Source organism: Eurytemora carolleeae, unplaced genomic scaffold, assembly GCF_000591075.1.
Source record: "Eurytemora carolleeae unplaced genomic scaffold, Eaff_2.0 scaffold1132, whole genome shotgun sequence".
Taxonomy (NCBI): Eukaryota; Metazoa; Arthropoda; class Copepoda; order Calanoida; family Temoridae; genus Eurytemora; species Eurytemora carolleeae.
In genome coordinates, this window is record NW_019397017.1 from 51,161 (window position 1) to 71,941 (window position 20,781).

General features: G+C 30.7%; 1 protein-coding gene across 3 annotated transcripts; it reads right to left on the bottom strand.

The window, feature by feature from the left end:
- Positions 1-4,258: 4,258 nt before the first annotated feature.
- LOC111711150 (fasciclin-2) lies at positions 4,259-20,775 on the bottom strand. 3 transcript variants are annotated; one of them, XM_023485419.1, is made up of 11 exons: positions 20,552-20,775; positions 19,512-19,621; positions 18,156-18,282; positions 15,451-15,559; positions 13,808-13,852; positions 10,914-10,964; positions 9,982-10,010; positions 9,132-9,176; positions 6,118-6,182; positions 4,874-4,942; positions 4,259-4,346 (listed from the first exon to the last, which is right to left on the bottom strand). In XM_023485419.1, exons 4-11 carry the CDS (start codon positions 15,457-15,459, stop codon positions 4,261-4,263), a joined length of 399 nt encoding a protein of 132 aa, XP_023341187.1. In that variant the 5' UTR covers positions 15,460-15,559; positions 18,156-18,282; positions 19,512-19,621; positions 20,552-20,775; the 3' UTR covers positions 4,259-4,260. The 3 variants fall into 3 exon arrangements, with proteins under 3 accessions (XP_023341187.1, XP_023341189.1, XP_023341188.1); XM_023485421.1 differs by lacking the exons at positions 4,259-4,346; positions 4,874-4,942 and adding an exon at positions 5,054-5,127; XM_023485420.1 differs by lacking the exons at positions 4,259-4,346; positions 4,874-4,942 and adding an exon at positions 5,159-5,306.
- Between the last annotated feature and the right edge of the window lie 6 nt (positions 20,776-20,781).

Sequence of the window (20,781 nt, forward strand, 5' to 3'; positions counted from 1 at the left end):
CAAAACTGTGAATTAGAAAGAAAACAGTTCAGCATTCTTATGTGTATTTGATGTTGTTAATTTGACATTAGCTTGTTTTGTAAATAGGTCTGTGTACGTAAGTCACTGTACGGTGTACAGTGTACAAATACTGTGGTTAATATTGATAGGACGGGAGCCTTCTTACTCCATAGTTTTATGAGGCTCACTGTAAATAATATTTTGTAATTATTTACTCTCTGTTCAGTGTATTTCGTTATATAAAAAAGGTTTTGAACAAGGAAAAATATTTAATTAAATGTTAGTGTTTATAAATTAGTTTTATTTATTTTCTCAGTTTTTTTATGTTTGATAAAATTCAATTTACTTTTATTTAAAGGGAGTGTTTGGGAAAAATGAAAGAGGCTGAAATTTACTTCGTTGTTATTGTTGTTGTTGTAGCCATTAAACCATAGTAGCGTATAAGGGCATGGAAATAACTGAATGGGGTGAGGTTCGCACACCAGAGAAGTTTAATACAACTATCTCATGGACCCGCATACTTCATCGAACCTACTTAATTATTAACTCATCCTTACCTATTCAAGTGTTGGCAACTTGGCATGTTATGTCATTCAATGTAATGACCTACGAAAACGACTATAATTTAATACCATCTGTCGTAATGCTAGGATCAAGCAAGATGTTTATTGCTATAGATTGCAATTTTAGTTGTAATCTTAAAAGGAAGTTTGAAGGCGCTATCAGTACCGTAACCACGTCAAATTAACGTCAAATTGAAATATTTTATGTTTTTACAGTGAAACCCTTAATAACGAATACATCGGAAGAAATTATCAAATGTCGTCTTGACAATTTTTTAATGAGTTTTATACTATATTACGTACATTTCAGTATCTGCGAAAATAAATATATAGCCATGAATATGCGGGAACAGTTTTAAAGAGTTCCATCTAATCATTTAATTAAAAAACTAAATAACTGCAACATTTTATTATCAGAAAGTGAAGAATACGACATTTGATAAATTCTTTCGATGAATTCGTTATGAAGGGTTTCACTGTAGCATAACTCTTTTTTCCGAAGAGCTACTGAGAGGAACAAAATTGTTTTGAATTTATAATATGTAAAATAATTAATTGTTTATCTTACACTTGAGCGTAACATCCGAATTAGAGGAGGAACTGAGTCACAAAGTCGCAACAGTAATATCAATTAAATTTGACTTTCTTCTTTTGGTTAGTTTACAGTGTAACTCGTGACGCCACTCACTTAGCAACGGAGCTACAAATTTTACTCCGTTTTCATGACCGTCGTTTTGTTCCTTCCTGAGATACTATAAAGTTAAATAAAAGCGTCCAAAAGTTGAGTAACTTGGAATGTTTAATATTGTATTTTATTTGTTAACTAAAAAAATTTGAAATTAGAAAATTGACAGCTAATGTGTTTAATAAATATCTAATCGACAAACATAAGCAATAAATGTTCTGTCTTTCGGTTAAAAAGAAGCAGTGATAATTAATCAAAAAAAATGTTCTATCCACAATACCCAATTCTTTACACTCCCTTTAAGCTTATTTTCTCTCTATTGTGCGAATCTAAATTAGTTGTTTAGCTACCGCTAGTGAAAGATGTGACAATCCTTTTTTCTGAGACTTCCAGTGAAAAACTTTAAAGAAACTTTTCTGAGAATTTTTTATCTTGAAAAATCCATTCTTTTGCCAGGTTTATAGAATATAAGAATATAGATTTATTTCAAATATTTTTGGAATTAAAGGGAGTGGTTCGCGAAAAATATAAGGGGGTATAGGCTTACGGCGAAAAATAAGCGCTTTTATGATCTGATAGTTACTTTTGAAAACATTTGTTCCTGTTTCGAGGATTGTTGATAATGAAGAAGACATTTTCATATTTTCCAGGAATGTTCGAAAATCCAGCACCAGCAAAATATTATTTTTTAAAAAATCAAAAAACATATATTATGAAATATCAACTATATAAGCATGCGTCGAAAAATAATCGATGACTATAGTCTGTAATATCTGAATGATTTGTTTGGAATTAAATTGATTTTTTACGTTTTGAGTTGAATGTTCTCAATCTGAATGGACGCTACGTGCTTCAGCATGAGTCGTTTTTAACAATTTTCTCCTTATAGACGCAGCAGATAAAAGTAAGATTAGTAGTGATCAAAAGCGCTTATTTTTCGCCGTAAGCCTATAACCCCTTTCGCTTTTCACAAACACTCCCTTTGTCATCAATTGATTATAAAAATGATAGAATGCATGCAATTCAAAAAAACATCTTTCTTGAAATAATGAATATAAAAGAACATTTGACTGATATTTTTTTTTCAATAGAAAAAAAAATTATTTTCATGTTATTGTAATTATTGATTTACTTTCAAAATTCTAAAATTTTCCAGTTTCTTTAATGAATAAAACTATTTCAAAATTATTCCTTCAAAACTTCTTGTGTATAATTTCTTAATTTCACAAAAGATGGTAACCAAGCACTTTTAAAATTTTTAAATATTTGCAACCTATTTGTGAATTATATTAGTTCAAGGTTTGAAATATAAAAGATGCACATTGCACGCCATTAGGTTGGAAAAGGATAAAATTAGTTTTTACTTTTAATTTTCCAATCCCTGGAAGTTGGAAACCTTAATTCTAAAGAATTGGCACGAAGAAGGATTCTATGTTTTCGTTTTCAAATAAACTCTTTCTTTTGTATAATCCTTTTTTTCTTTTTCAATCTACAATATTGGAAAAGTATTTATTAATATCTTTCATCTGACAAAGAAAATATAAAAGTAGAAAATAGGGGATTAGATATAGATATCAAAATCTTATAATCAAGATCAAGATCAAGATCAAGATCAAGATCAAGATCAAGATCAAGATCAAGATCAAGATCAAGATCAAGATCAAGATCAAGATCAAGATTACGATCAAGATCAAGATCAAGATTACGATCAAGATCAAGATTACGATCAAGATCAAGATCAAGATCAAGATCAAGATCAAGATCAAGATCAAGATCAAGATCAAGATCAAGAAATAATGATTTTAACACTCCCGCAGAAAGGACATCACATAAATAGTTGCGTCCTGGGATATCATGCTGTTGTGTCCTGGGATATCATGCTGTTGTGTCCTGGGATATCATGCTGTTGTGTACATTTTGAAATTATTTGTACTTTAACTTCTAAAGAAAACGTACTCTGTATGTGTTTGTTTACTGTAAATTGTCCTTATTTGCCAGTAAAGGTGTTCACTCTTTGCAAATGGAAAACTTTGGGGTTAGAAATAAATTGTATATACCCTTATCAGTCCTTAAAGAATGGTGGTATTGATCAAGGTACTAAAACAAGGAAAGTTAATTGCTGTCGCGTATAGTTTGCGTTCATACTGAAACGAGTTCTCTTTGGGTAGAACTTGTAAACAAGAAAAGATGCATCAGTGTTCGTTTAGTATCCGAGGATGTTAAAAGCATTTAATTTTGATAATTTTGAAAATTCACATAATAGTTTTCTAAGACCAGAATATTTCATTGATTATTTTTGTGAAAATGGATTCTATTACAGGCTGTGACATCCGTCTTGTGTTTACTTTTCCGCCCAAAGACAGTACACTGCAGTACAAAAAATGCGCACACCTCTGAAATAACTTTCCTTGCGTTAGTACCTTGGTATTGATTATCTTTTCAGTAAAATGCATGAAAAGTTTCCAGTTTCCCATCTAGCATTTTTCTGCACTATTGATTTGATTCATTGGATGTCCCTTCTACGTAAGTGTTCATATTTCTATGTACAGTCTAGATGGGCGGGTTCGGCTTTTTTCATTTCGTACGTTCATCGTTTGTGAACGACCCATTTTTTCCGTTATTTTTCAATCGTTAAAAATTATTTCGTTCGTTCTCAACATTTTTGTTCATTTTCCATCTATTTGGTTAGGTTTATTCAGTGAACGACCGTGCCATAAAATCGTTTGTTCAACAACATCATTTATTCAATAAAATCGTTTGTTCAGCAACATTATTTATTCAATACAATCCTTTGTTCAGCAACATCATTTAATAAATAAAATCGATTGTTCAGCAACATCATTTTTTCAATAAAATCGTTTGTTCAGCAACATCATTTATTCAATAAAATCGTTTGTTCAGTAAAAACTATCGTTTTTTAAAAGTTGTTATTAAAAATCGTTGGTTCATTTAAACATTGATTGTTTTATTTTTAAATTTCATTCTTTACAAAAACGATGGTCATCTCTATTTCTATGATGAGTTACCAGCATAATTAAACTTCCAGCAAGAAAGATCGATGAGAAGAAGAAGGAGAATAGCAACTAGAAGTACAATGCCTAAGAGGAAACATATGAACACGGTTCTGTGGCTTCACACGAAACCAAAAAGGGGTCTAAATTAATTGTATGACATTGGACCCCTCACCCTTTCCTTGTTATGTACACATACTATTTAAGGTTAGGTTAGGTTAAGAAAGATGGTTACTATGATTTGAGCCAGAAATAGCTCCGTCTGAGATTATAAATTTATCCAAGTAGCGACATTGGGTTGTTTAGGCCCTAAGCATGATATATAGTTTGAAATATCAAAGATCTACGAAATTGGTTTGCCAAGATGAAAAGATCAGAGTTTGTGGCAAAAACTCAATTCCTTTCCAGTGACCCTTAATTTTTGTATTGGCATGTCCGATTCACAATGGTATCTCACTTACAAATCTTCATCTCAGCCACAAGAGAGAAGATATATCGATTTTTTATAATAAAGTTTTGAAATTTGAAAATTACGTTGAGGTCAGTGTGCACATGATCGGTTCGGTACTTCAAATTAACCGGAGTTAAATACAGACTTTAAATCATATATTTGCCTAGAATAGGTCCCAAGTACAACTGAGATGTGGATTCAGGTACAGACATTGATCCAGGATCATTTTCACCTAGAATATTCAAGGATTAAAGAGATCATGATCATAAATAGAACTAAGAGGTGGATTCAGGTACAGACATTGATCCAGGATCTTCTTCACCTAGAATATTCAAGGATTAAAGAGAATCGATCATGATCATAAATAGAGATGAGAGGTGGATTCAGGTACAGACATTGATCCAGGATCATTTTCACCTAGAATATTCAAGGATTAAAGAGATCATGATCATAAATAGAGCTGAGAGGTGGATTCAGGTACAGACATTGATCCAGGATCCTCTTCACCTAGAATATTCAAGGATTAACGAGATCATGATCATAATAGAGATGAGAGGTGGGTTCAGGTACAGATATTGATCCAGGATCATTTTCACCTAGGATATTCAAGGATTAAAGAGATCATGTTCATGAATAGAGATGAGAGGTGGATTCAGGTACAGACATTGATCCAGAATCTTCTTCACCTAGAATATTCAATGATTAACGAGATCATGATCATAAATAGAGATGAGAGGTGGATTCAGGTACAGGCATTGATCCAAGATCTTCTTTACAAGACTATTCATGTGAATATTATTATTTATCCAAAAAGGCAAAATAAATTTTTTTTTATCATTTCAACTTTTTTCAGTAATGATAGTATATTTGTATGCGAAGTTATTAGTATGACTGGCATTAAGTGCATGCATTTTAGAAAAATAGCGAGACAAACTTTCTTTATAATTTTAAAGAAATTGAAACTTACTAATTTAGTATCGATCAATAGTTAAAGCAACTGTAGATGTTTCTGTTGCAAAAATTCTTCAGCCTTTTTAATAGAGAATAAACGTTGTTGTGAATCTTTAATCCTCTAGACAACTCCCTTTAATCATCTAGACAACTCCCTTTAATCATCTAGACAACTCCCTTTAGTCATCTAGACAACTCCCTTAAATCATCTAGACAACTCCCTTTAATCATCTAGACAACTCCCTTTAATCATCTAAACAACTCCCTTTAATCATCTAGTCAACTCCTTTTAATAATTTAGTCAACTCCCTTTAATCATCTAGACAACTCCCTTTAATCCAACTCCCTTTAATCATCTAGACAACTCCCTTTAATCATCTAGACAACAACTCCCTTTAATCATCTAGACAACTCCCTTTAATCATCTAGACAACTCTTCAGATGTCTTTAACTGACCTGGTTTAGTTCGAATAAGAATAAAATCTTTTGGAGAGAATCCAATCTCATTGTGGGCCTCAACACTGTAATAAAATTATTAATTAAATTTCATAAAAAAGTGTTTGTCACTTTTTGTCATTTTTTTTTAACGAACCATATGATTTTGGCATTCTAATTGAACAGTTTTTCAGTCAGAAACCGAAAAAGAAAACATCTATTAAGTTTACAATTAATAATCTAAATGCCAAGATTGTTTTTTATCAAAATTATAAAATCGTTATCTTTCAAAAATTATTTTCATTTTTTCCTTTTAGATTATTGAAACAGAGAGATTGGATCAAAAATTTCAATCGAAACAAATTTAAATTTGTTTTAATTAATTGAATATTTTTAATTTAATTTTTGAATTTTTGGAAACAAAATTCTGGTTTTGATGGTAAAAAATTATTCCAGTGGAAATCTTCTTATAGGATTATTGGGATTAAGGTTTTTCTGCATTTTTTGGTAAAAACTCTTCTTAATCTTTTTTATTTACTAAAACCATAGAATCATAATTTTCTGATAATTGGAGACGAAATATAAATCTTGTTAGTTTCAAAATCTCTTTATCTCAGTCATACTCCTAATTGATGATTTTTTCATTTGTTAAAAAACACAAATAACTTAAATATGAATATTTTCTTTTTCCGTAAAGGCAATTCGCAAATGTTGACGTATTTGATGTAAGATTGTACATTGTACACCATTATCAGATCCCTTGTACAAATATCAAAAGTATTTATTATTTCACACAAAGATATTTTAGCCTTTTAACAATTATATTATTCATCATTTATATTTGCCTAAAGCAAAATTACATTGAACAATATAAAAGTTTACAAACTAATACTCTTTTCTTAATACAAGCGAGTTGTGTTTTGCTTTCTAAAATGGAAATTGGACATGCCTAGGGCTACACAAAAGTAACAATAAGTTAGAAAGGTAAACCCAATGACGAAGGAGTTGCGGCACTTTAAAGTCCATCCGGTCTAGAAAATGAATGAAAAATGTTCAGAGCTCTCCAGATCGCTCACTTTAAAACATTCCCAACAGAATATTCTATTAAATAATTTTTCTAAAAATCCTGAACTATTAAAATCTTGGCCACCATGAAAACAACGGAAATTTTGCGCATTTTTTACTAAAATACAGTTAAACCCTAAATAAGCCATACATAGAAAGAATTTATCAAATGTCGTCTTGCCAATTTTTCAATTTTTTATTATATATTACGTAAATTTCAGTATTTGCGAAAATAAATAAATAGCCATGAATATGGTTAAACAGTTTTAAAGAGCTCCATTTAATCATTTACTTAAAAAACTAAATATCTGCAGCATTCCATTATCAGAAAGTAAAGAATACGACATTTGATGAATTCTTTCGATGTATGGCTTATTTAGGGTTTAACTGTATATGCCGAATTTCTTTAGATATTAGCTTTGAAAAAAGTGCAAATATATTTTTAATTTTCTTTCAACTAGGTTTTCCCTTTTCAAGATGTTGGACACCATTATTGTGAAAAATGACCGGAGTTCCTAGGAGTGTTGATATATTGCAAGAGATGAAGGAGCTACTATCCTTGAAATTTAGACTTATAACTTCCTTTTTAAATCACATCGGGAAACTTTAAACCTTTGTCTAAAAATTGATGGAGATGTCCATTGCTATCTGAACATTGATAATATTTAATTGCGGGTTCTCTAAAAAGTGACTTGTTGGTTTATGCAGCAACGACAAGGACGGATAGTGAAAGTTTAAATTTAGTAAAAACAAATATATCTTCATCATTGATGATCAGATAAAGGGTTCTTTTGAAAAAAAAAACTTTATCAAAAATGAGTATATTGTCATACAATTTTGCGCTTTTTTGGTTTGTTATTGGATTGAAAGTTTTAGATTTTTTCAAATTTGCGAGTGTGTTTCAGATTATTAAAGAACAACTCAAAGGCTTTCCAAAAATATATGAAATAAAAATAAAATATTCATAGCGTCAAGGAAATAAGAAAGTGGGCAGAAGGGAGAGGTCAGGAAAAAAAGGGTCAGTAAAAAATAAAAATACAGCATTGTAGTTTTCTTGGTATCATTTATATTAGGTATATGGTATGCTTTAAGCATTATCTCTTTTCCTGAGATTTTTAAGCTTTATACTTCTAGATTTGCCCAGAAAAGTTTACAGTCAATATTTCAACATTAACGACCTTTAGACAAAGTGAAGTGAACTTTGAGAATTATCCTATCGTTAAACACGTTAAACAATCAAAACTCGTTCCTTTGAGAATTATCCTATCGTTAAAACACGTTAAACAATCAAAACTCGTTCCTTTGAGAATTATCCTGTCGTTAAACACGTTAAACAATTAAAACTCGTTCCTTTTCCAAATCAAAGTAAAATGAACTTTGAGAATTATCCTATCGTTAAAACACGTTAAACAATCAAAACTCGTTCCTTTGAGAATTATCCTATCGTTAAACACGTTAAACAATTAAAACTCGTTCCTTTTCCAAATCAAAGTAAAATAAACTTTGAGAATTATCCTATCGTTAAATACGTTAAACTTAAACAATCAAAACTTGTTCCTTTTCCTTTTCAACGCCATTTATATATTTTTTGTTCTAATTATCAGAATAAATGACGATTTTTGTTAGGTTAGGTTAGGTTCTATCTATTTTAAAAATAGATATATTTCATGAACTCCGCGCTGATTGGCCTTAAATTTAAGTTGTCGAGACTCGAGGGTAGTACAACTGGAATGTTCTTTGCCTGGTTTAAGCATTCTCAATTTAGTAAGTTGACTTTTACAACGAAAGTTTAGTTTCCATAGAAAACTGGGTTCTCCAGTTAGTATAATATATTATCAAGGCATGTACAATGGATGTACACTTAAAGAAAGGGAATTGGAATTTTGTGCACATTTGACTCTGAAGTATAATTGTTCTCCTACGAAAAAAAAAATTGTTTCTTGGGATACCCTGTATTTATTATCTTATACCTGATATTGTAATATGAGTTCTGGTAGAGGTTCTCCAAAGTGTAACTTTAGACGATGTTAAAGTTATCATGATAATCAAAATAATGTATTTTGTTCTAGATCTTTAAAAATCGGTTTTTTAAATAATTACGAACGAACAAAATATTCGTGAAAGATGGTGTCGTTTAGAAAAAAAACCGAAAGAAAGACTTAGATAGTTCAGAGAAATGAAAAGCGATAGAGAAAAAAAAAGAAATGAAATAACTATAGTTTTTGAAAAACGATAGAAAAGACGAACGAATTAAAATCGTTCAAACGAGCGTGAAAAAAACGATAGTTTTTTACTGAATGAACGAATTTTCTAATAGTTTTCTTTGAAAAAGAAGATTTGTTTTTATAAACGAACGATTTTTTCGAACAAACTTTTGAAAACATAAATATTTTTTACTAAACGAGCATTTTAAATGAACGATCGTTCCATGAGAAAACGAAATTGACGAAAAATGAAAAATGAATTTTAAGAATTTTTGATTGAAAAAAACAACCGAAATGGGTCGTTCACGAACAATAAACGAAGGAAATGAAAAAAAAAACGAACGCGCCCATTTCTAGCAACAAGAGAAGGTTATTAAGGTAAAATCAATTAAATTTTATATAAAAAATCCATTAACAGTTTAAAATTGTAAATATTAATTAAAAGCGTTTTCATTCAGCAGGATTCAGAGCTTTAAATATCAATGTGACAAAAGTTGGCAAAAAGATTAATGCTTTCAAAGCAAATATTAAAGGTGAAGAAAATGTTTGTTTAAAAACGTTTCTTTCAATAATTGCAAAAGAGTAAAATATGTTATTTTTAACTTTAAAATCATTCCTTACAGTTCCTCTATTAGGCACTTCAGTCTGAAATAAAGAATTAATACAAAATTAATTCAAAATTTTTTTCATTTGATATTTAAATCAGTATTTTAAATGGTTTTACATTATAGTTTCGATCTCGATATCCAGTGTGGACAATTTGACTAAATTTACCACTGCAGGGTATGAACACCATGGTATATCAGAAAGGAATAAAATTAATCCGTATGCCTGCATCAGATGGAGATCAATTATTGATCTCGAGATTTACGATTCATTAGTTCTGAGGTCTGTTCAAAGATAATTCATACTTAATTTTATTTCGAGATTTCTTTAAAGAAATATTTGTTTTTGTATTTTGTTTGTAAATAAAAGCATTTATTTTACATTTGAAGAAAAAAATATCAGAGTTATTTGGCGTGAAATCATATTTATTTAATATTTTGATATTTTTATATTTTAGCTATTAAACCCCTCGGATACATTATTTTCTTGGTTTACTTTCAACATATAGTTGTAAAGGGTAATAGATCGATATATACAGGGTGTCCCAATAAACATGGGAAGTTATTGTAACTATTTCTATGATCTATGTCTTTGTTCCACATGCCAATGTTAATGATATAATTTTTTGAAAGAGACAATTTTCAAGTCGTCCATCATTGATTTCCAGGTTTATTGAGACACCACATTGATTTTATTGAAGTGTTTTTAACTGAACTCAAAGCAAAGCATCCCTACGAAAATGCTCGAACTGTTAATTTAAAGAGCAAAATCAAATCCATTGGGAAGGGTACGGGACGCTCGGAATAGTCGGTGGTGTGTGATTTAAAAAAATAGCCTCAAATAAAAAAAATGAAAAAGATCTTAATAAATAGAACATGCATCTCATGCCCTACAAGTAATTATTTCTTTTTCTAACTTTTACAATTACAATTATTGGTATACCTGCTGGGATTTTCCAACTGTAGTCCACCCTGTTTCACCGTCCTTTCTTATCTAGAGAAAAATTAATTTTATATTTTTAACTTTTTATCATTTTATGAATTTTTTATTAGTCTACATGATATAATTAAAATGTACGTTTTTACGTTATTAACCAAACTAAAACAATGATTCCGTTATCATTCATAGATAATATCACAAAAATAATTTGGTTTCTTATTAAATCAAAGAGAAGAAAAAAAACTAAGTACTTAAATTTTATTTGAAAAAGTAAAAAAAAAACGAGGCTATACGTCGGACGAGCTTTTTATAAAGTGGTCTACCTTTCTTTTAACTTAAAAATTGGCAACGATATTAGATATTAAGACAATTTTGATTTATTAAATAAATTGTAATTTTTACAAATTTTGCAATATAGCCGTCAATTTTGAAGAAACAAAATGGTAGATCAGATTTTAAAGTAGATAAGCTGGAATACTGCAATAATTGTGTTTATGAAAAATTGCGCAAGTATTGAAAGTCGTCACTGAATCCCCATATTTATTAGGACACCCTGTATATTGTAAAGAGCTAGTTAAATATTTTATTTTACAGGGATTGTGAACATTATTTTAAATATGTTATTTTACAGGGATTGTGAACATTATTTTAAATAACCCTTTAATGGCATGTCGAATTCCCAACAGTACCCTGACAGGCTTTAATTAATGAATGAGATATCCTTATGTTAAGAATTGATTATGTTTAAGTTGTGGTTTCTCTATAAAAGAGACTTGCTGATTCTGCTCCAGAAAAACTATAATGAAAATTTAAAGAATTAAACACTTTTAAAGCTAGAATACTATTTTCTGTAAAAATTGAATAAAAGAAAAATTCAACTAAACCTAAATGATCGTAATGGACTACGTAGAAATAATACATGAAGGGGTCTCTCCTTTTCTATAAACTTAAGATTTCGATTTTATTCTAATCTTGTTTTTTATCTGACCCCTTTGACGAAAATCAAAACAAAATGCCCTTAGGAACTATTCAGGAATTTAAAAGAAAAAAATGAAGTATGTCTGGTCCAAATTTTTACTTTTTTGTGATACAGCCTAATATCTGATAAATTATTCCTAGAATTAGTACACTAACTCAATAAAAGGGGGGGGAAGGGGGAAAGTATACAATAGATAAACTAGAGGTTTGCAAGTACACTAACTCAATAGTAGGGGGGGTATTCAATAGATAAACTAGACGTTTGCAAGTACACTAACTCAATAGTAGGTACAACGAACAGGAGTTAATAATTACAATAAAAAATTTTGTTTTACAGATAAGATTTTTGAACCCAAACACCTAAACTTCTGAACTCTTCAATTTATGTAAAAAAAATGGGTTTGAAAGTAAAAGTTGCTGACATATGACAAACTGAACCTATCCTTTGTTGGAACACACGGACAGCTTCGGTAATATATATAACACAGTGTGTCAAAAATAATATGAATATACCCATTAACACCATGCTGAAAGGTGTCCACTGTGCGATGGTTTTTTAAAGCAAAGAAATAAATAAGCCCCTTAAATGATTGACTATTCAATAAATATTAGAACTTCTTTATGTTAAATGTGTATAACGTTTGAATCTGATAGTTTTAAATCAATATTATATGGTTATTATATTGTATATGGTAATAGTATATGGTAAATTTCTAACACTTTTTTGTTTTTCTTTTTTAATTCATGGCTTTGCAAAAATATTACCAAATGGGCCATGTAAATTACCGGAACAAAATTTAGCATAAATGTTTTAGCTGTTCTGATGTCTATGGATACAAACTAAAAAACAGACACCAAAACACATTTATTGATTTATACTGTCTGTTAGAAATATATCTTTTTAACTTTATATATTTATACATAAACATTTTATTTTAACAGTTTTCGTTTAAACTCTTTCTTGGACATCCTGTCTTAAAGTTGGAAGTTACTTTGAAAGTTTGGACAAACCAACAACTAACCTCAATACTAACATATGGTTGGACAAACCAACAACTAACCTCAATACTAACATATGGTTGGACAAACCAACAACTAACCTCAATACTAACATATGGTTGGAGTGATGCATGATATATAAACATACAGAAGTGTAGCAGAGATAGATTATATAGAAGAATGGATAGATTAGAAAGAAGAATGGACAGATGAGAAAGAAAACTGGATAGATTAGAAAGAAGGCTGGATAGATTAGAAAGAAGGCTGGATAGACCAGAAAGAAAAATGGATAGATTAAAAAGAAAAACGGATAGATTAGAAAGAAAAATGAATAGATTAGAAAGAAAAATGGATAGATTAGAAAGAAAAATGGATAGATTAGAAAGAAAATGGATAAATTAGACATTAGAATGGATAGATTAGAAAGAATAATGGATAGATTAGAAAGAAAAATGGATAGATTAGAAAGAAGAATGGAAAGATTAGAAAAAATAATAGATTCATTAGAAAGAAGGATGGTTCGATTAGAAAAAAAGAATGCTTAGATTAGAAATAATAATGAAGAGATTAGAAAAAAAAAATAATGTATAGATTAAAAAAATAATGGATAGACTAGCAAAAAGAATGGAAAGATTAGACAAAAGAATGAATAGGCGTGAAAAAAATGGATAGATTAGAGAGAAAAATGGATAGATTAGAAAAAAGAATGAATAGATTAGAAAGAAAAATGGTTAAATTAGAAAAAAGAATGGATAGATTAGAAAAAAGGATGGATAGAAAAGAAAGAAAGATAGATAGATAAGAAAGAAACTTTGACAACATAAATACACAAGAGAACGCTTAAACATCGTCTTCCTATTCCACAGCTTTATGGGTCCCACTGTAGAACATTAGAAAGTGGTTAAAAATGTAAAACTTACCAGAGCTGAGATAATCCTGTAGTAATCTATTAGAACTCCATTATCCTACAATCAAGGCATAATCAATTCTAGCGGATAAAGGGAAAATTCACGGTTATGAAATCAGGACTGCTGTGAAATTAAAGGGAATGTTTACGATTCTTAAATCGGAAAGGTGTCGAAGGAAAAGACACCGCGTGTCCTTTGTTAAGAAAAAAAAAGACTGATTTCTTTGGTATAGCAGGGGTTAAAAAAGGGGGGTTTGTTTTGATGTATCCAAACAAAAATTCATGTTTCTCTTCAGCCACGATTTTACTCAAATAACGTTTTATTTCACGTTAAACTAATTTAAATCAGCAAAAAAGAGTTAAATTTAAATATTTTGACTTGTGTTTCTTTTGAAAGTTCTATTCCAAGAAAAGTGTTCCAAATTATATTCTCCTGTAAAGAACTTTAACAGTGAACTGTCTCTTAGGTTACAGAACTTTAACAGTGAACTGCCTCTTAGTTTACAGAACTTTAATAGTGAACTGTCTCTTTGGTTAAAAGTGGATTTATTTACCAAAGGGTGTGGGAGGGAATTGGTGAGGAGGGGGGGAACCCCCCCCCCTCTTTTTTCACAGAATTGTCTTAATAATTCGTGTCATACTTTGGATGGAAAGGATTTTGAAAAAATAATATTGGGCCTCCGATGATCTTCCGATGTCACATAAAGGTCGATACACATTTCTTGCACTCCGTCTACTTGTAATGCACTAGAGGGAAATAAGGTAAGAGACTTCAGAAAGTTCCTTTTGTGCTTTTTAACTGAGAAATTGACAAGGAGTTATAGAAACTGAAAAGCTTTTATAAAACTTGTCAGTTATTTAAAAATACGTTAATATCCCTTTTTACAGCTTTTTTACAGAAATAATACTATATTGCTCGTATTATACTTAAAGTTGAGATAGAAAGTTTAATTTCAAGTGACCCGATCCATCAAAGATAGCAATGCCAGATTGACAACAGTAGCATTAAAAGCTTTGACCAATAAAGTATGAATTATTTATCAATATTTATAATTTTGAAAACTTAATATTTTTAATTGTGGGTTCTCTACAATAGTGATTTGCGAATTTCTGTACTTCAGGAAAATTAAAGTTTCATGGCCGGGTACAGATGTGGGTGCAAGCAGTGTCACTTGGAATTTGGCTTACAGCCCCTTTAACTATAAATACCAGCGTGCATTTTCCTATAATATACTTTTTCACTTTTTTCATTATATAGTGAAGTGGTTTTTTAGATACGCAAATCATGAAGTTAAAATTTTTATCATTTTAACAAGATTCATCCAAAAGAGAACAAACACTGACTAGAAATATTGAGGGGGGGGGGAGAGTACTTTTTTGCGAAAGAGGGGGGGGGGTGCCAATGCGACAATTTGTGACATCAAATTTATTACAGGCTGCTTTTGGTCCTGATAATTAGAATAGAATTAGAAAAATACAAAATTAGGTGTCGCAATGCCCCCACCCCTCCCCCCATTAACATTCATAATTCTATACATATTTTTGTTCACTATCTAGCAAAAATATTAAACATAGAATTTTAATATGATATATATTCTAGAGTTCATTTATACCATAATGAGTATTTAATGCTTATTTTTCGTTTTTACTTTTTACCTGTGGCATCCTCCATGAGAGGATATAATTGTTTGGTTCTGGCGCAATAACGACCTCCCCGCCCTCCACATCCAGTCCTCGATTTATCAACGGTTTGTCAGGCGCTCCTCTAGAAAATTTGAATAATATATTCAAGGAACTGAGATATATAGAACTTAGTCATCAAATTTTAGACAGCCTTGACATTAAAGTTTGCCTTTCGTTTTACCCCTGTGCTAAATCACATTATGGTCGCACTTGACATTTAAAAATGTAACAGGCTTGTTTCTAGCTAAAATATTAAAGGAGTTATTGACAAATACTGCAAATTGATTCAGTTGCAACTTGCACATTAGCAATTCAAACGTGTTTATCAATCATAAACCATGCCCGATGTCATGTGACTTGTGAATTGTGAAGTGACATGGCACAAATAAAAGTAAAGTGGTAGGTGATTATATCATTACAATGAAGACGACTTTTTATTTATGTTTTGATTGTAAACAAGATTTTTCGAAATATAAGTAAACAAAAAGAAGCAATTTTAATTTTCAGCTTCTCTTGACTTCTATTTACAATAACCCTGAGGTAGAAGCCCAAAGGAGTTACGCGCATGCTTCGTCAAATGACAAGACAGATAGAGAATATGCGCGTAACTCCTTTGGGCTTCTGCCTCAGGGTTAATTGTGAACGAAAACCCCTAAATCTTGAAAAGACGACATCTAGTGTTATATCTATAATTGTTATTAATCGACGACTAAAAGGAATACGAATTAAAAAGAGACATACGTTTCTTTATTTATTAAAACATGTTTATGTCTGTATATAAATATTATATATAATCTTTTATGTTATAGTCCAAAATAAAATGATAATTTTAGAATAAAAAAGTAGAAAATCCAAGAACTATTTCATGTCAAAAATAATAAGAATATAATGTAGAAACTCTAGATGATAAGCAGAAGTAAAGCACGGTCCAAATATGAACAAATATATAAAAACTAGGCTTTTAGGGCGCTTTCGCGCCCATCTTCTATTTAAATTGAGAACATGTTCTTATTGTTTACATTTTAAAACAAAGAAGAAAAAAATTTTGCGGATTCTTTGAAAAAAATTCGCGGATTTTCAAGAATTTAAATTTTTTTAAATTAAAAACCTTTAAAACACACTTTTTTATTTTTATCATTCATAAACCTTCCCTGTGGTCACGTGATGTCCCACAAAAATTTGGGTCTGATCGGTTCAGCCGTTTTGACGTTTATTGGATACAAACGAACAGACACCCAAACAGACAAACATCAAGACAAGCCAAATTTATATATAGATAAATGTCATTAAAACAGATTTAAGATTTGTTTGGTTAAAATACAAAAAAAATAATACAAAAAAGAATTTTAATTTTGAGTTCAAACATCTGCGAAATAGTAGAGATGATAAAGATATTAAATATATTTAAAAAAGAAGTTAATGGAATATCTTCCATCCAGATAAGCTCACAGCTGAAAGGAATATAAATGTAGACTTTAGATTTGTTATTATAACTACTTTTTTGTAAAAGAAATAAAAAATCTCCCTAATATTTCGCATATTTCCCAGAGCTGCAGCTCTCTTCTTGGCAATTTTCTTTAATTTGATATCTTGGCGCCAGAAATATCAAATATTGCAAGTTACTGTTTGTGATCCATGCATAGGTGTCAAATTCCTCTGATGACGTATATTGTTGAATTCTTGCTGATGCACCTATTTGCTCCAGATTGTTCATATTTGTCATATGTATTCTTACAGGCTGGAAAAAAATTTAAATCGCTGCTAAGCAGGGTTTGAAAATTCTGTGGATCCATTTTCAGAATTTCGCCATTATAATAACAAATGGGATAAAAAAGGTTAGGCAAGGAGTGAATATTTTCGACAAAAGAATTCTTGAGTATTGTATGATTCATCTCGAACAGATAATTGTACAAGAAACTGACCTCTTGATGCTTACACATAGAACCAGATTCAATCGAAAGAATTAACACCTTTCAGACGGGTTCGGATACTTAATAAAGGAAATAAAACTACCCCCAAACCTATCATTATATTATGAAAAATACAGTGGTAGGCGATTAAACAAAATAATGAAGACGACTTTCGATTTTAATTTTGATTTATATCAAGGTTTTAAACATGAAAACGAAGAGAAGCTGTCAAATTAGAAAGCTTCTCTTTAACTAATTGTAAACTTGTAATTCCAAAAAAAAGCTTGTTAACAATTAAAACTTAAATAAAAAATCCGTCTTCATTGTATTGATATAATTGCCTGCAACCGTATTAAAATGTTAGATACTTGTTATTAGTAATCATCTAATTATGACTTGGCTAGTTGAAATGTGCACTGGTATATAAAAGACGACATTCATGTTAACCCTTATTTAATCTATTAGTGGTTTTTACTTAAGTTAGGACTTGGGATGTTAACGTTTTGATTTTTCAGAAAAACTATCGTTTCGCTATGAAAACGACGACGAAAAATCGAAAACGAAACGATCGTTTTTAAAAGCGATCGTTTTTTTAAAAAGTTCGTTTTTTAAAAATGGTCGTTTTTAAAACGATCGTTTTCAAAAACGATTAACAACCCTACCTAGGACTACACTTAGTTACCTAGAGTATAATCACCATGGAACAAGACTGTAAACAAATCTGAAATGGTAAAACAAAGACGACATTCTTGTTATTCCTTAGTTTACCTATTTGGAGTTGTTATCTGAGTGGTAGCTCCCCAGGGACTAAATCCAACCCTGTTTCTGCAGGAGAATCTTAGATCATATGTGGTGAAGGGATACAAGCCTTCAACAATATACTCCCCGTCCTCAGCTGAAATATTTAAGGTTAAAGGGACCATGCATCAGTTAAAGGGACCATGCACCAGTTAAAGGGATCCTCCATGCAAATATGTTAATGCATAATTCCCAATTGTTCCCTGTAAAGCTTTGTTTGATCAAGCAAGATAAAGATATCAATGTTTTAAATGATTATTTTCAATTGTGGTTTCTCTACAAAAGTGACTTGCGCATATATACTGCAGGAAATCATTTAAAAAGACATCTGAAGTTGCCACTTTTAAACCTAGAAAAACGACAATTTCTTCATTATTGGTCAGACAACGCTTCAAAGGGTAGTGTTGTGAATCGGCATTGTCATCTTTGCATGAAGAGTCACATGTAATTACGCTTTGAAAGGAAACCATGCTATCCATTTTATAATTTCTTTCAACACAAAGTAAATCTAATTAGTATCTATAATTTTATAATGAATTTCCAATTAGCAATTCGTCTTATTTGATATATTAACTTCGAATACGATAGAAATGATTTTATTTTATAACTGCAATAATTGATAACGTGATATTTCAAATTTTACAAATATTTCTGCGTAAATCAAGCTACTATGTTAAAACCACTAAAGGGAGCGCAATTTCAATTTACTGTTTAAAAAAGAAGATATTAGGATAATTTGACCTTTAAACATGACATGAAGAACGAATTTTAATATTTTAAAAGCTGTAATCGTATTCTACAAGATCTTCTCATACAGGGTGTCCCAAAAAACATGGGAATTCAGTGACGAATTCGATATCGTCTTTGTTAAGAATTAGCATTGTAATACCTGATTTCAAAAGCCATAATATTATTATGTCTGCTAGAGTTTATTTTATGAAAAGGGTAAAAGACTGCAAAGATGTGTGTATAAGGTCTCCGCAAGATGAACGCAGTGAAGACGGACAAGTTTACTCTGTTTGTATACTGCAATTTTCTTGTTTTACTATGTACAACCACGGCAGTCAAAACATAAACAAAATGTGAACATAGCAGACGAAACTCTTACAGATTACAGCTTTCTCAGTAGGTATCACTATACTAAAACAAAGAATTATTTGAAAAGACGATATCGAATTCGTCACTGAATTCCCATGTTTATTGGGACACCCTGTATATCAGAGTCCTTCAAAGTTATAACAACTGGTCAGAAACCATAATTAAAAATTTTGAAAAAATGATTTTAGAGTGAAAATGGAGAAAAATACCGAAAAACTATACTGTTACCTGCCGGCCAAACCCTACGTTTAGCCTGGGTCCATTCACTTCTAGCTTCTTTATATTCAACAGCATAGGAGTCTATTGGTACTCCACCTACATACGCCGGGGGAACAAATCTAGAATATAGGAGTCTATTGGTACTCCATCTACATTATACATACGCCAGGGGAACAAATCTAGAATATAGGAGTCTATTGGTACTCCACCTACATACGCCAGGGGCACAAATCTAGAATATAGGAGTTTATTGGTACTCCACCTACATACGCCAGGGGAACAAATCTAGAATATAGGAGTCTATTGGTACTCCACCTACATACACCGGGGGAACAAANCCCACCTCCCCCTTCTCATCCGTATCTGTGAATTAAGTTCTTTATCAGGGATCCAATGTGTGACTGAAGTAACTACCACGTCAACCAAATCATGAATCATCGATTCAAATCTTTAAGAATCTTTAAACTTTGAATCGATGATTCAAAATTTAAACCGGCGGTAGGTGGTTTAGAGACCTAGCTCAAGGCTTTTGAATGTTAACGGCAATATTTCATATTTTTCGTCAATTTTAAGACCACAAATAGCAGACCACAATTTGTAAATCTATGAATAAAAATGTTATATAAATAAGTTGTGACGTATAACTGTATTCACGAAGATATGTCTTGCTGTCTGCAGATTAAAGAAAAATGAAAGTTGACACTTTCACAATATCAGTTTGTAAATCACAAGAATTTTAGAAGACAGATATGAAATTATAGTTTTTCACTCCAATATCTATTGTCATTTAAATTGTTTGGTTAGCTAGCCCACTTTAAACTAAACTGTTTAATATATTGTATAATGTAAATTATTGAATATTCTCAATATCTCATCAATTTATTCAATAATTAAGGAAATACTGCATAAAGCCTACAGGGAGTATCGGCGTAAATCTAAGTGCCACCCTGTTAGATTGACAAAGTTTTAAAAGTCAAAACTTTTCCAAAAAAGTCCATTGATGCTAAGATACCGGCTTAAAGAGTAACGTTGTAAATCAGAATTGTTACCTTTTCAGCAGGGGGTGGAAATTAATTCAATAGTCCTGTAAGCTTTCCCGAAAAAATCCATCCATAAACAAGAATTAAAGGTTGAACCCATCCATAAACAAGAATTAAAGGTTGAATCCATCCATTAACAAGAATTAAAGGTTGAACCGATCCATAAACAAGAATTAAAGGTTGAACCCAGCCATAAACAAGAATTAAAGGTTGAACCCATCCATAAACAAGAATTAAAG

Excerpts from the sequence above, each read along its gene's own strand:
- LOC111711150 (XM_023485419.1), bottom strand. Across the intron at positions 9,177-9,981 it reads CCTAATAGAGGAACTGTAAG|TTACACTTTGGAGAACCTCT; the intron begins GAATGATTTTAA and ends CATCGTCTAAAG. Across the intron at positions 4,347-4,873 it reads GTACTTGGGACCTATTCTAG|GCATTGTACTTCTAGTTGCT; the intron begins GCAAATATATGA and ends GTTTCCTCTTAG.